The following is a 14,776-nucleotide window of genomic DNA, read 5'->3' on the forward strand; positions in this document are numbered from 1 at the left end:
CGGCTCATTCCTCTGGCTGCCAGTCAGCTAACAATGCTAACAGCAGCACTGAAGGACACAAATTGATTAACAGTTTACCGAGACATTAACTGATTATTCTGGCAGAGTTAAAACACGCTGCAAATACAGATCCAGCAGATATAGAGCGACAGATTTATTCTGGAGAATTATTCGTCTCTTTGGCTGCAAACGCTCCACTTTGTTCCATTTGTCACAATTTCATTAATTTACAAAAAGAGACAGAGAACCCAGATTGTTTTTCGCTACATTGTGATTGAAATATTTGTTTTGTGTTCTGTAAATTAGATATTTTTTTTTACAATCGTGGACTTGGATGACTATATCCACTTTGTGACTCTTGAGAATAAGAAATACAAAATACTAGAAAATAGAAATATTATATTTAAGTTTAGAAAACTAAAGTGAACTTGTATTATTGAACATTACATGTACTTAAAGATATTACTATTAATGAACCATTTTAGCTAATCAGTTGCATCAAAAGAGTACTGTGAACTTGACATTGGGGCAGTAATTATATAAATTCAGAACTGAATGCATCACACAAAATCTTTTCGAAGCACAACTAAAAATCTACAGATGAATCCTCTGGTTGATTAAGGTTGCACTCTCATTAGCAGCACTCTCATGGCAGTGACATAATTGAGCATGAATACATGTATGGATGTAGTGGTGGTCTAAAGGTTAGATTTACCACTGAGGTGACCTTGAGCAAGGCCTCTAAGCCCCTTACTGGAGCGTGGCGATTTCATGGTGATGAAAGTGAAGCAGCAACACAAGCAGCGGCTTGTGTACAATGGTATTATAATGTACAATATTATAATATACAACATTTTATTCCTGAAAATATGGTGACAGTTGATTTTCTTTTTTCAAAATGTCCTCTGTAAAAACCTTTGACTCTGTGTCAACAAAATGACACAATTATTTTTAACCTGCTGAATCCAATGTTTAGATTTATATTCTGAAAATGTATGCAAATTTGCACCTTTGTGATAAAATAATGCCTAATTTGCATATTTAATATATTATATTTTCAGAACACTTTTAATACAAAAATAAATTGTCTTAATGTAAGTAATCAAGTGGGGAAGCCCTGTGGCAATATCTATTAGTTATTATTATTTATTTTCACCTTATTCACCTGCAGTTTCTCCCCTTAAGTTTCAACTAAAAAACAGCACGACATCACTTTGGCGTATCTTGAAATAATATTGTTTTCTTGCTTCTGGCTGTTTTGAAGCCGGCTAAAATTAGCATCCTTTTATGGTTCTGTCTAATTTACTGTTTAGCCATCAGCCATTTCCCGCAGGAAAAGTCTTAACGAGTGTTTAATTAATGACATTGATTCATTTGGTGGAGGAAAATCTGCTTCATGGATCAGACACACGAGATCGGACAAAGCGATGTCTCTCACCATATCTCAGTCCTCGTCTCAGTTACTCCCTTTTGGGTTTCACACGTTACACTCTACACTTCTTTAAATGTCTTTATTGTGTCACACTGCTTACAGATGGTCCCACGTGGAAAGTCAACATTTCTCCTCGGTGCTGTTTGGCTCAATTAGTGAACCAACTAGCTGCGGTCGGGTCCACAATACAAACCTAATTGCTCATTTAGCGTTTTGTGTCTCTTTGTTAGACTGCCAAAACACCAGAATGTGGGTGGGCACTCGATGAGGCAAGGCAAATAAGTCAGCATTGCAGACCATCATTACCGTGTGGGTGATTGTCTGGGGGTTTATTTCCTCCTGTCTGGTCTCTGAAGATGGAGGAGAGTGCAACTTTGAGCTGAGGGAGATATGCATCTGATCAATCTGTCTCTGCTCTCCGTTAATTTGATTGGTGTGTGAGTTCAGCCCATATTTGTTCTGAGCCGAGTTGAATCTATCAAATAATTCTTTCCAGCCCATTTCTGACACCCAAGCTACACCACCGCCGCCCATGAGTGTAAACCACAACCAGCTCGGGAAGATTAATTGAGTCCAACTGACGAGGCGGTAAAAAGCATTGTCTTCACAGTGAAGTCATGTCCTTAAACCACAGTGAACTGCAGGCGATCAAAAGTCATAAGGCTGCTCTGCACGAACCATTTATTTTCCCTTCAGCGAATAAATGGTGAGAAAATTTCAATGCTTCTGAGATTTAATCAATGTTTGTGAAGTACCTCGAGGCAGATCATGATATGACACGTGGCGTGAATGGTGGGGATGGACGGAGATGTGAGACGGGTGGGCACTGAAACCCGTGACGTCTTGATTATGGGACAGTCTTTTTGGATTACTTGACCAAGCTGCTGTCTCTGCTGCGATGCCTATCTACTAATGAGCCGCGGACTAGAAGAGACAAACACAATAATAGCCTATTGAACTCCAGAGGGCTGTCTTAATTGCCGCAACAGCCAGTCGGTCCGAGCAACAGTTTGCCGGTTAAGGAAACATTTTTTGATGACGTCACAGGGATGAGGCTAAGCAGTGACTCATCATTTATAAGATGCTCTTAATCTAACTAGAAGGGGTCTCTGTCTGTCATATTCAATAGTGATGCATTCTGTACCCACTGTGTAGTGCATTGAGAGGAGATCCCGATTAACTGTTACACCGGCGAACGGCATGCTGGGTGCGACTCGCTCTCTGTCGCTCGCTACAGTATTAACTGTTACTCTGGCAAACGACATGCTGGGTGCGGCTGGCTCTCTGTCACGGCCGTGCCCCTGCAGATGTAGTGTTTCTTGTGTTTCCGGACCCTCCTGTCTGCTCTCGGTTCTACGCACACCTGCCATCTATCAACTCGTCATCTCTTCCAGTCTGCTCACCTGCCGCTCATCAGTTCATCAGTTTTGCAGTATTTCAACCCCAGCTCTTCACACATCCAGAGCCAGATCATTGACTCAGTGACTCGCTTCAGGCCTCTGTAGTTTTGTGTTTTCGGGGACGTGCGTTTCCTCATGTCGTGACAGTAACTGTTCTCTTCCCCCTGCGCCTAAGGATCATCCGCCTGCCTGCTTCCACCTCACCCTCTTCCAGCCTGGTCTGCCATTTGCCAGCGCCCCTCTACCCTGGGCAGTCCTTGTGCTAAGCTAAGCTAACCATGTCCTGGCTCCAGCTTCAAATTTAACTGACAGACACAAGAGTCGTATTAATCTGCTGGCCGAACTCTTCAAATAAAAATGAACGAGCATACTGTCCAGAATGTCAAACTTAGTCTTTAAGAATAAGAAATGTCCGCTGGCCTGTCTGTCAGAAAAGCAGAGCTTGTTTGTTGTGTGTATGTGCGTGTAGACTGAAGATGCAGAGCCTCCTGCAGTTTTCTCATCACGCAAAACCTCTGTTGACTTAAGGAAACCAAACATGACGCACACAACCTGAGACAGGAAATACTCCAGAAATAGTAAACTAACCCACCAGGTTGACATGAATCCTCATGAGGAATGACCGCTTGACAAAAACCCGATAGAGTTTAATCCTGCATTGTAATGCATGGCCAGAATAAAGTAACCCTAATCGTGGAGAAACAGAGCGCATCCTCCCGATAATGAGGGCCAGACAGACGCATAATAAGAAACTCTGCAACTCACGCTCCTCGTGGTTCTTTTGTCTCCAGCGCTGATTTTTGTTTGTGAGCAGAATTGACAGTAATACAGTCCTGCCACTGCCTGAAGAGAGGTTGGAGGACATCTGACTGTCACTCCCACAACATGGCGGAGGAGTGACAGCCAGACGTCCTACCAACCTCTCCTCTAAGGAACGCTGCAAATAAATACATTTTCTTCGTTTTTTGTAAGGTCATAACTGTATATGCAGTCTGAGTAGTATGAAGGTACAAGGAATAATCAGCTTAAAGGCACTGCTCAGGGAAAATTAGGACTTAGTGACCTCTGCTCAATACAAAATTGAGAGTATATCTATGATTGAGGGATCCACACCTCTCTCAACATGTCGACGGTGCTAACAGTGCAAACACTGGCAACAGTGCTGACGGAGCTAACAGTGTTAACCTGAGGGAGAACTGCAGGTTGAGTGCTACACTTCTGCGATGACCCTGTCAGCCAGGACGGCGTTATCAGCGGTAACCGCTGAGCGCAGTGCGGCGCAGGCGGCCGTGAGCCAACCGGTGGGGCACGCTCACATGCACTAACGTGCACTTAAAGGCACACGCACTGCAAGGCTAAATAAGCACAGAAAAGCTTGGATTACAACACACACAGTGGCAGAGCGACTTCATTCCCCGCTCAGGTTGACATTACTCCACTATATCCTTACATAGCAAAATAGTTGTATGCTGCTATATCAATGCCCTGGATGTCGACTTTAAGCCCCTTTAAGTTTAGGACTTCGGAGTGTAAACCAGACAGTTAAAACTTGACTGTGACTGTTCAGAATCTCACACCCTATGAATATGTTAAATGTATGTAATGGCCAGTACAATGAGAGAATAAATTTAAAAAAAGTCACTCTACATATGTTTTTGCCCAGTTAGGGAACAATGATCAGATAAAGGTAAACTGTGATGATTCCTGTGGAGAATTTGACAAAATGAAAATATGAATGCAGTAAAATGCAATAGAATTTACTGAAACATTTGTGCCATTTCCCCTCATTGCTTATTGGTACTTTCGTTGGATGTTTGAGCTGCGCTGCTGCTCAGAATGATGTGTGAGCAGAGTACAACACTTAAATTGGACTTTTCAGTGAAGTAGGAGACATCTTGTGTCGAGCAGTTAAACTCTTGAAATGAAAAATATATTTTCTTCTTCATTTCTCAAGTGTCTTTAAGTTAAAAATATATATATCTTGCAGCAAAGCATCAACCCCCCCCACCCACCATTAAAGGTTGACAGATAACTGGATGCCTTCCTTCATGTCTTCCTTTTCTCCGTTGTCTTCCCTTCTCCTTTCTTCTCACATTTTCATTTTTCCACCTCGTCATCACCCTTCCGTTTCTCTCCCTCTTCCATCTCCTTCTCTTTCAAGCCTTTTGTCCCCTTCTACTTTTTTTTCTTCTGCCATAATCTCTGTTGCCTCTCTCTTTTTCTCCTCCTTCCTCTTGCCACTTACTTTTCTTCCCATCCCAACTCCTATGTGTCTCTCCTCTTTTCTCTCCCCCTCTTCTTTCTCCTCCCTCCTCCCCCCCTCTGTACATCAGCCCTCCCTCCCATTCTCTCCGCGATGAATGAGGGAGTTTTTGAAAGAGAGCAAGAATCAGAGGAGGAGGTTGAAGGGGAGGGGTGGGTCCCTATAAGAGCAGCTGCCTCCAGCCTCCACATAGACAGAAAAACCACGCTGAGACCGAGGGAAGGAAACGTATACGCTGACGAACCTCAACCTGCACCCGAGGGACCCCTACAAGCACCCACAACCTCACCCCAACACAGGTAAGGGGACACTGTGGAGAAGGAGAGAGACGGAGAGGGAAAATAATTGGCTTGACCTCTGACCTTTGACACAGACCATTTTGCACTTTGCTTCTTTGTCGTAAAAGCTAAGACGTTTTGTTACATTGGTGAACAGATTGACAGACAGGATTTGTTTTACTGTACAAAAAGCCTTATTGGAGAAAGTGAAGATGGATTTTTTCTTAGTTCCTTTTTATTTTATGTTATGTTAATACGGCAGATTTAGAGAGCCCAATAAGTGGCTAAAATCCAAATGTGAATTCCTTCTTAATTAAATCTAAATTCAACTGAGACAATTGGACTCAAGGAAAGACAATTGACACATTTTTTTTTTCATCCAGTTAGACTTTATTTTTCCCAATCAGTGTTTGTCTCCATCACTTTGTCTATCATCAACGCCTGCTGTAGAGTCCCAGGGAAATTGTCACAGCCATTGTCGCGCTGCTGTGACCCCCCCGACCGTTCCTTGAGGCTGAGCGCTTGTAATGATGCTCATCAAAGTATTTAGGGTCTTCCTATTGTTGACAGACAATAACGACCCTCCCTGATGATAAATACTACGTGTTTGAGCGGGTTAAAAGCATAAAGCAGCAGGGATGCACACACAGCAGGGAGCACGAGGTGCAGGCGCCCCATCTGAGTACTGCACATGCTGTTGCTCTCGTCAAGAGGGAAATGTCATAAATAGTACGTCGTCATTAGTCATTCATCGTTAAGGCCTGATTTACTGCCGCGCTCGGCTGGCTTTCATGAATGAAAGGGGAGTCATATCAGAAAGCTGCTGCATGTTTGTTTTTATGCTGTGGCTTGAGACACAGAATAATGGTATAGTGCACGTTGATTAGTCAGGGTCAGATCTTCCCTGGCTCACTTCATTAGAAGGTTATTTCCAGGTCTTCAAAGGCATTTGCCTGACCTGAGTTAATAGCTTGATATACTTTGTTTTTTTAAAGGCATGAAATATAACTTAAGGTTTAATTTATGCCCCCAAAAAACTGAAATAATAGAGAGCAATGGGTACCTATAGATATGATTCCTCTTTTATTTAAAATTTTGATGTCGCAATGTAAAAAGGAACCTACGAGTAAATCTAAAGTTCCGCTGACAATAACTATGGAAATTCTCAGGACCCTCTGTACATGGAGGGCGGTTAAAGGTTAAAGACAGTAATGTAAATGGATTTTGTATTGATCCCACATAAAACATCTGGTTCACATCAGGTCCATAGTGCCACTGCAGACGCCTGTGACCCTATATGAGTCCAAATCCATCTCAGAAAAATATCTTTAATCACATTATTATAAAACCTTCAGACAACAGTATAAATTGCCTCTTTGTAATGAATTGGTATTAAGATTATGGAATGATTTTATGATAAAAACTCATTATTTCAACTTCATCATCATTAGAATTATTATTATTAGTGGTAATGACAGCATTTCTATTTCTGTAATGGTACTAATATTATTTCTCTCATGCCTTCCGGCATTTATGTGTAAAACTCATTATCATTAAGTGTTTCTTCTTTAAACTATCAAGAGTCGATTATGAAGTTAATCAACTTTAAGATTGTGTGTCACCTTTTTTTTAAACGTTTGATTAGCCTTGGGCTGACTTTTTCATTTGACCTTGACGGAAACTACATAAAAAAGGCGCTGTTCAAATTCGGTTTCTTTAAGGAGGGCTATTAAAATTAAGATGCTGTTTCAACAACCACTGATGATAATGGATATGAAAGTAACTGGTTCTAATTATCCAAGTAAGACAAGCTTGCTGCATATCAGAAGGAGGCTGATGCAGATCTGCAGATACTATGGCTCTCTGGCTGGAACAACGCTGTTCCCAAATGATTTGGGAAAAACTACAGGCTGCGCTCTCATACCTTAGGGCAGATAATCAAAGCTGTGAAATGTATTTATTTTCTGATTAGCTTTGTATTATGTTCTGGCCTTTCTGCATTGGCTGGTTGGAATAGATCTGAATGAATTGATAAAACCTGGTAGTCAGAAAGTGAGACACACTGCATGAGCAGAGAGAAAAAAGAAAGTCCACTTGAAAGCAAAAATAAAGACAAATCCAGAGAGTAGGCAGCGTAAATTAACTTTAAGCTTACCCAAAAAACCCACTGACTGCACAAATCATTAAAACACTTTACTGAATTGCAGCCCCATTTCCACAGCCACGTGCCTCCTTGATGAATAGGCTGGTTTCTTCCACAACACGGCACACTTAAATAAACCTCAGGACGCCATTCTCACCGGAAGGCTAGATGGGGAAAATGGAGGCGGTATCACAGGTCATTGTACGGGTGTGTACAGCTCTGGTGGCTGCACTGAACTGGCTGTGTGAATGGGGAGTGTGGAGTTAATCCAAGGATACAATGTTCCTAACACGGCAGGGTCCCTGTCCGTCCTTTTGTGCCGGGAGGACTTCATCCTCGCTGCCCTCAGCGTGCTCCTCTTTCTCCCTGCCTGTTTTCATATCAACGGAAAACTGACTCTTGTCAGACGCAGTTGCACCCCTTTTAATTGTGGCGGCAGAGATATACATTTTCTGTTGTTGTTGAGGACAAATATTTTTTAATCTTTGTATTTTTGGAGTTAAAGCATATATTTCAAGGCCACACTGAAAGTTGAGGTAAGTGTCAGGTAGCTCCAATGCACATACTTCCTCTTCACATTCGACGCAAGGATATAAAGGAACAGTGTGCAGCATTCAGTGGGATCTTTTGGCAGAAATGAAATGTAATATTAAGAAATATGTTTTCTTTCGTGTCAGTCTTTAGCATTTAACCTTAAGCGTTTAGCGTGTTTTTGTTAGCTTACGATCAGCTGCTTCTATCTACATAGGAAGTAGGTCCTCTTCACAGAGTCCGCCATGTTTCTGAAGCCCAGAACGAACAAACCAAACACTGGCTCTAGACAGGGCCCTTCACGTTTTCACATTTTTGAGTCGGCAATTGTAGATTTCCTACGCGCACACAACTGGTTGCAGTCTGCAACCTCACCGCTAGATGCTGCAAAATCCTACACACTGCACCTTTAAGAAATTCGGTTATGTTTGCTCGCAATTGCCCGACTGCTACACTGTAATAAAAAAAATTCCCTGCAGCCCAAAAAGCACTTTCCCCAAAGGTGGCCATCAAAAGACACTGAAAGAATGATTTCTCTTTTATTGGGAAATTTTAAACCCAGGAGAGCGAATGTTTGTATCCAAGATATGCGAGGCATCATATAGCGATGATGACACTGCCATGAAGCTAATAAGCTAATATGAGCAACCAAGTTGCCAGGATTATCCCAGTTCTAATTCCGAATCAGAGGTATCAGGAATTTCTGACAGGTACAATGTCTCCTGCTTGGTGAAAAGAACTACAGGAAGTCTAACCCGCCAACCAACCTCAAAATGGCTGCAAAGCTACCATCACTGATAGTTACGCCCCAAAAAAATACATTGTAAAGAGTAATGCGATTGTTTCAGGTAAATAAAAAGGAGCTATACAGTTTGTATCTGGTTTAATGTTACAAAAACCACAAACGTAGCTGATTTGAGCTTTATTTAAATTATTTGAGTACAAGGCTAGAAGTGGAGGTATCCATCTTGAAATAACAGAAGTCCTCCTGTTTTCCCCATTCTGCCAAATAAGGTGAATGCCGAGGACAAACAAATAAATGTCAAATTTGCGCAGGTGGGATGGAAAAGAAAAATTACAATCACAGGGCATCACCTCATCTCAAAACATAAACAAGAAAAATCAATATGAAATGTGTTTGAATGGGATTGTTTGAGTGTGTGTGAGCACACCTCCCAACTATTAATCGACCTTAAGTGATTAGGTGCATTGAGAAGGGAAATTGATTTAGCTTAGTGTGTCTGCCTGTAATGGCTTCGGCATGTAATCTACCGCCACGTCAGACACAGTCTGACTGACAGGGAATATCTTGTAAAAGGTTTCTTCTAAAAGTTTCTTCTGGCTGGAGATATGTCAAAACGCCCACTCTGCAGATACATGTGAGCCGACATGACCTCTGACAAGGAGCATGTTTATAAGTAATAATGATCAGCAGGAAAGTTAAGTACTGTCACTGCCTAGGCAGACTTTTAGGCTTTCTTACAATACATCTGATCAATATACTGATAATCTTGATTCAAATATAAGGGAGATGTTTGTATCCAGAAACAGGTTAAATAATTGGTGTTAAACGGCCCTCATTTTTGTAACATGAATAGTGAAACCCCTGATGAACTTTTATGCCACTGGCATTAGTAGTTTTTGTTGCTTTTTTTATGTGTAGGGAAAGACGTGCATGATGGAGTGAGGGGGAAAGAAAGAGCATGAGTGGGCGAGAACGAGACTTATAGAGGCAGAAAGCAAAAAGTTAGAGCAAGAGGGAGGTATTGACAGATAAACCAGTCGGTAGGCCATGACGGAAACGATTAATATATAGATTAGATGTGTTTAATCAACTTGATTTGTAATATAGATCTACCGTCCTGAAATGTGTCACATCAATGACCACCCTGCCATTTTACCAGATAGCTATTAATATTAAAACAAAGAGCACAATGTATCTTGAGTGGGCCTGAGACAGGCTGTCAATCAAAGTGACTTTTCTGACAGTTAAAGTAGTCGGCCATCTGGCTACAGGCAGAAGACTAAGTAACATTTAATTACCTGTCAAACTGACTCATCAACCAACAAAGCCAACTTCACGAATACGCTTTAATTGTTATCTCCGCCAGGAGGATCATGCGATCGGTTGCGTGTGTGCATCCGTGAGTGTACGCCTCTGGTTCTGTCCACTGCTAATCTCACATTCTGCTACAGCCAACGGCATTATATTTTGGGTGGCCAGTTATGGCTGCATGTACAAAGACCTCTCGTGGTTGTGCAGACTCACACTTCCTCCAAACACCTTTTATTGCCTGTTTTATACTGCCATTGACTGCCTGCTGACTCCTCACTCACTAGAGTGCATCTCCGACCGCCAGCAGCTCTGCGGCCACAGTGTTTTTCGGTCAGTGTGTTTGGCTAACAGCTAACAGCTGAACTACCAGTTCACACACTGCTGAGTACCTCTCGGACGCTTCTCTGCGGCTCATTTCTATTGTTTGGCTAACCACTAACAGCTAAAGGAACTACCAGTGCACACACACTGTACTGTGCTTGTATTATTGTTGATGTCCATCAGGGTTTTGTGTGTCTTGCAGTAACCTGGCTGCAAACTAATTTCCAAAGTGGGCAGACAGCTTTGTGAGTTTAATTTTGTTTCTGCAAGATTCTATGAAGTGTATTATGCAACGGCTTCTAGCCGATTGCCTGCATACAACGCCGCTTATTTTCAAGTTTAAATGAAGTGGGTTTTTACAATGCCTTACAGGTCATTGGTGTCTAGGCGGGGGGTTAGCCAATTGTGGTTTGTATTAATTCAATCACATAATACAGCAGTGGTCTCTGCAGATACACCTGATGAAGATCTGCACTCTAGTGAGTGCACCTACTAGTATGTTTTCATTATGCTGGTTCTCTCTCCTTTACGGGTTGGACGTTTAATCCGTTTAATCTAAAGCTTTTCAATTTAAAGCTGCAGTTTAAATTGAAAAGCTGCAAGGCCAGTATGTAGTTGTGTACAATAACTTTAGTGTATGTACTTATGTTATCTTTAAATCCCTAATTATATAAGTTATTATTTCATCGCCGTTTTTTCAGATGCATTCTGGCTTTTTATACATGAAAGGTCAATAAAAGAAAACTTAATTTGCATATTAATATAGACTGGGTTTGAACTACATTGAACTTTTAAATTAGATTCAACTTGAGTCTTAACAAGATCACACCTTATAGTCTCATGCAAACGCCATAGCACAGAATACAAATTAGGCAGAAGTGCATTAATACAAAGCCAATGTCTGTTTTTTTTGCTGTTTACAACTACAGTGTGTCCACATGACCGGACCAACATTATATAGAAAGCACCTACAAATGCTCAGAAAAGAGACAGCCAAAGTACACGGTGTACTGATGTGAATATTGAGGTTATTACATCTAAGTTAAGTAAAAATTTGCTGTCCGGCTTTTGAAAATAAAGAAGAGCTGCAAGACAGGTTCACACTGCTCCTCCACTCAACCACGCGTGCATAATCCGGCTTTAAGTCGCTCTTCAGGCTGAGTGTAATTTATTTTGTACTTCCTGTTCTTGATGAGAAAATGGCAATAATGGAGAAAAATAATGGTGGATGTGGTTGATAACACAGGCGGTTGTGAGCTGTCGGGACGACAAGGCCATGAATCAGCCTTAAATATACATTTGAATGTTTCTGTAATTTTAACAGTACCTATTCATGGTTGAGGACACTTTTTAATCAACAATGTGAAGAGGTCTCACTGCGAGTAATTTTTCCATTTAACCAGGCAAAGCTCATTGAACTCACATACAGCCACACATATGGAAACTTTCCAAGGTGACATACGTGTGCTGTCGTGTGTCATTTAATTTACGTTTGTCTAAATACTAGCTAAGTTCTACAAAATACCATAGCTGCTCCTTTGGTAGCCTTGAATTGCAACTTGTGCGACATTTTTTTTCAGGTAGTAAAACAGCTCAAATGGCACAACATCAGCAAGTGACAGGTTGAGCCTGGATGGGAGATTCTACTGAGAGATATTCTATGGATGAGGGTTCCTTTCATCTGAATATATATTATATCACCTACCGACTGCAAACCTCCGTCAGCGGTGCCTCAGAGCAGCACCAGACAGTAATGACTTAATTAACTGTTTTATTTAGCGGTTAATCAGTTAATTAAAAGCAGAGTAATTGGGTTTTTAGGGCTCCAGAGAGAGGACCTGGCAGACGTCAGTAGCAGGATGAGAGAGAGGAAGAACGCCGCAGAGGTGCTCACCACAATTGTAAAGGAATAAAGTTGCATAATCGTAGTCATGATGCAAAAAAATAATGTAATGATTTACGACTTCTTCTGGGTATTGAGGGACAGGCGTTAATCAGGGGTTAGGACACAGGTGTGCTCAATGGGAGGCGTGTCCTCAATCAAATTTACACCTTGTGAGAGGAGCACATAGCTACCTGATTCATCAGACATTTAAAAGTCAGAAAAACAGTGTGATTGTACAGTCATCAAATAGCACAGAGTACTTTACATACAAGAGGACAGAAAAACAGATAAGGACAACATTCGGGAGTGCGTACCTGTCTGCGTGTGCATCTATAATATGTGAGTGAGTGCAGCCAGGCTGTATGCATTCTGTGTTGGTGTGTAGTTGTTAGGAAATCTGGAATTATTAGTTTTCAGTGGGAATAAAATTGGGTTGAGAACTGCCAGTACTGAACTTGGCCACAATGGTTAACTGTTCACTGCAGTTTCCCTCAAGTTGAATTTAGACTTCTCCATAAACCTCCAATGACAGCTGTCAAATCATATTCTGTGATTCAAGTTTATTCATGTTTCACAAAGTTAAGATTATTATGGATACAACCTTGCTCACAGGGGAAGACAATTGTCCAGCCTTTGCATGAACCCTTACAGTGAGCATATAGACATATATGTTTCACTTAGCGTTAGCTTTGAATCATATTGCTTTTTGTCCACCACTTTGGTCCGGACTGAATCATCTCAGTATTGGATAGATTACCATGACATTGTGTGCCCAAAGTTATGGTTCCCACATAAAGAATCCTAGTAACTTTGGTGATCCCTTCAAGGTCCCATATTTTAAAAAGTAAGATTTTCATATCTTTTTTTAAATTCTAAACCATGTAAAAGTATCGAAAGGCTCAGTATTCAGAAACTGTGCCTCTAAACGAGCCGTAAGGATTTCTTTACGGTTGTGATGTCACAACCTGTGTAACATGGTAACATGTAACATTGATGATGATCATGGTAAACCTGTTAAATATGTCCAAGTACAGCCTTGCAGAGCTGCTAGCATGGCCGTAGACTCTTATTCTTGTTAGACTACATGTGACCTTATGGTTTGATAGTATGAAGGTAAGCATGTATTCCACTTTTCTTGTCCTCACTCATTACCGCATTAAGGATACAGCATCTGTGTGTGTATGCATCCTCGGTCCACACCTCAGTAGATAACAGAGATGAGAAGATGGGAAGTCTCCTCCATGCTTTATCCTTGATGATGGCAGCTGATTTTTGGAAGCCAAGTCATCAACGAAGTCAGTGACAGGAGGTTGGAGAACGAGATGCATTTTGGACAAATGAACACGCCCAAGCTGTTTGTCTAAATCCACTGCCATCTGCCAATCTTGTGCCGCCCTTAGCTCGCCTCCAATATTCCCGCCTAAAATGACTGCCCTGCTCTTTTGTCCTTCACTGACAAACCCATCCTCTTTCCTATCGGACTTAAGGCTCGACACACGCTTTTATTGTTTGCACACTAGAACGCTGATTAATTTTGATTAATTTTGCAGAGCTGCCGTTTTATGGGTAGCAAGAGATTGGAATGAACATAGTGGAAGTACGCTTTTATCAGTTTTTAATTACTCTGAATAAATTCCAAATATCTACGACATTATGAAATAGTGATTGATTGAAGACAAATTAGTTTTAATGTCAGCCACGTCAGTTTAATAGATAATGACAACCTACTGCTAAAAGAGCAGTGTAGTGTGTGTGTGTGTGGGGGGTATTTGAATGTGCCTACCAATGTACTGTATAGTGGGCATACACACGTTAGGCATGTGTGAGAATTCATGTGTTTGTGAGTTGTGTATGTTTGTGCGTCTTTATGTTTTGTGCAAGTAAGTTTGAGTGTGCATGTTTGTCAGCAAGAAACAATGACTCAGTTCATTGCCAGCAGCATTAATTGAGTCATCAATTAAAGGAGTTAATGAGTTTGTTTAATGAGATGAAAACTCTGGTTGTGTTTCTGATGTCAGACTCACCAGACGGGGCTGTTCCAACCAGAATAAAGTCAAACTATTTTGCTCTTGCTCTTTTTCTTCTGTTCTCCAAGTCTGCTGTGTTCTATTTCTGTCCCTTAGTCTCACTTCCTTAGTGTTGAAAACCTCTAAAAAGCAGTGCTCAGTGAAAGCTGAAACAGCGCACTCAGCGACACAAAGGAAACTGTACGAGCAGACTGTATGAAATTGTTGCCGTACTGAACATATGCATTTGCTCTGTCCTGTGTTGTGCAGCAGACGGTGGGACCATGAAGACTGTGGTGGCTCTGCTGCTGCTCTGTCTGTGTGATCCTGGACAGAGTGACTGCCAGGCGGACTGCGTGTCCTGCAGCAACATGCTGCCTAAACAGCTCAGTTTCAACACCGTGGTGAGGAGTCCACACACACACACACACACACACACACACACACACACACACACACAC

General features: G+C 41.5%; 1 protein-coding gene across 1 annotated transcript in view; it reads left to right on the forward strand.

The window, feature by feature from the left end:
• Positions 1 to 5,274: 5,274 nt before the first annotated feature.
• pnoca (prepronociceptin a) overlaps positions 5,275 to 14,776 on the forward strand; it is a 12,396-nt gene continuing 2,894 nt past the window's right edge. The window contains exons 1-2 of the mRNA XM_031848729.1: positions 5,275 to 5,394; positions 14,586 to 14,719. Of these exons, the coding sequence (XP_031704589.1) occupies positions 14,600 to 14,719 (120 nt within the window). The 5' untranslated portion in view covers positions 5,275 to 5,394; positions 14,586 to 14,599. The remainder of the gene's footprint in view (positions 5,395 to 14,585; positions 14,720 to 14,776) is intronic.

Source organism: Anarrhichthys ocellatus, unplaced genomic scaffold (genome assembly GCF_004355925.1).
Source record: "Anarrhichthys ocellatus isolate YVR2014 unplaced genomic scaffold, GSC_Weel_1.0 scaffold8, whole genome shotgun sequence".
Taxonomy (NCBI): Eukaryota; Metazoa; Chordata; class Actinopteri; order Perciformes; family Anarhichadidae; genus Anarrhichthys; species Anarrhichthys ocellatus.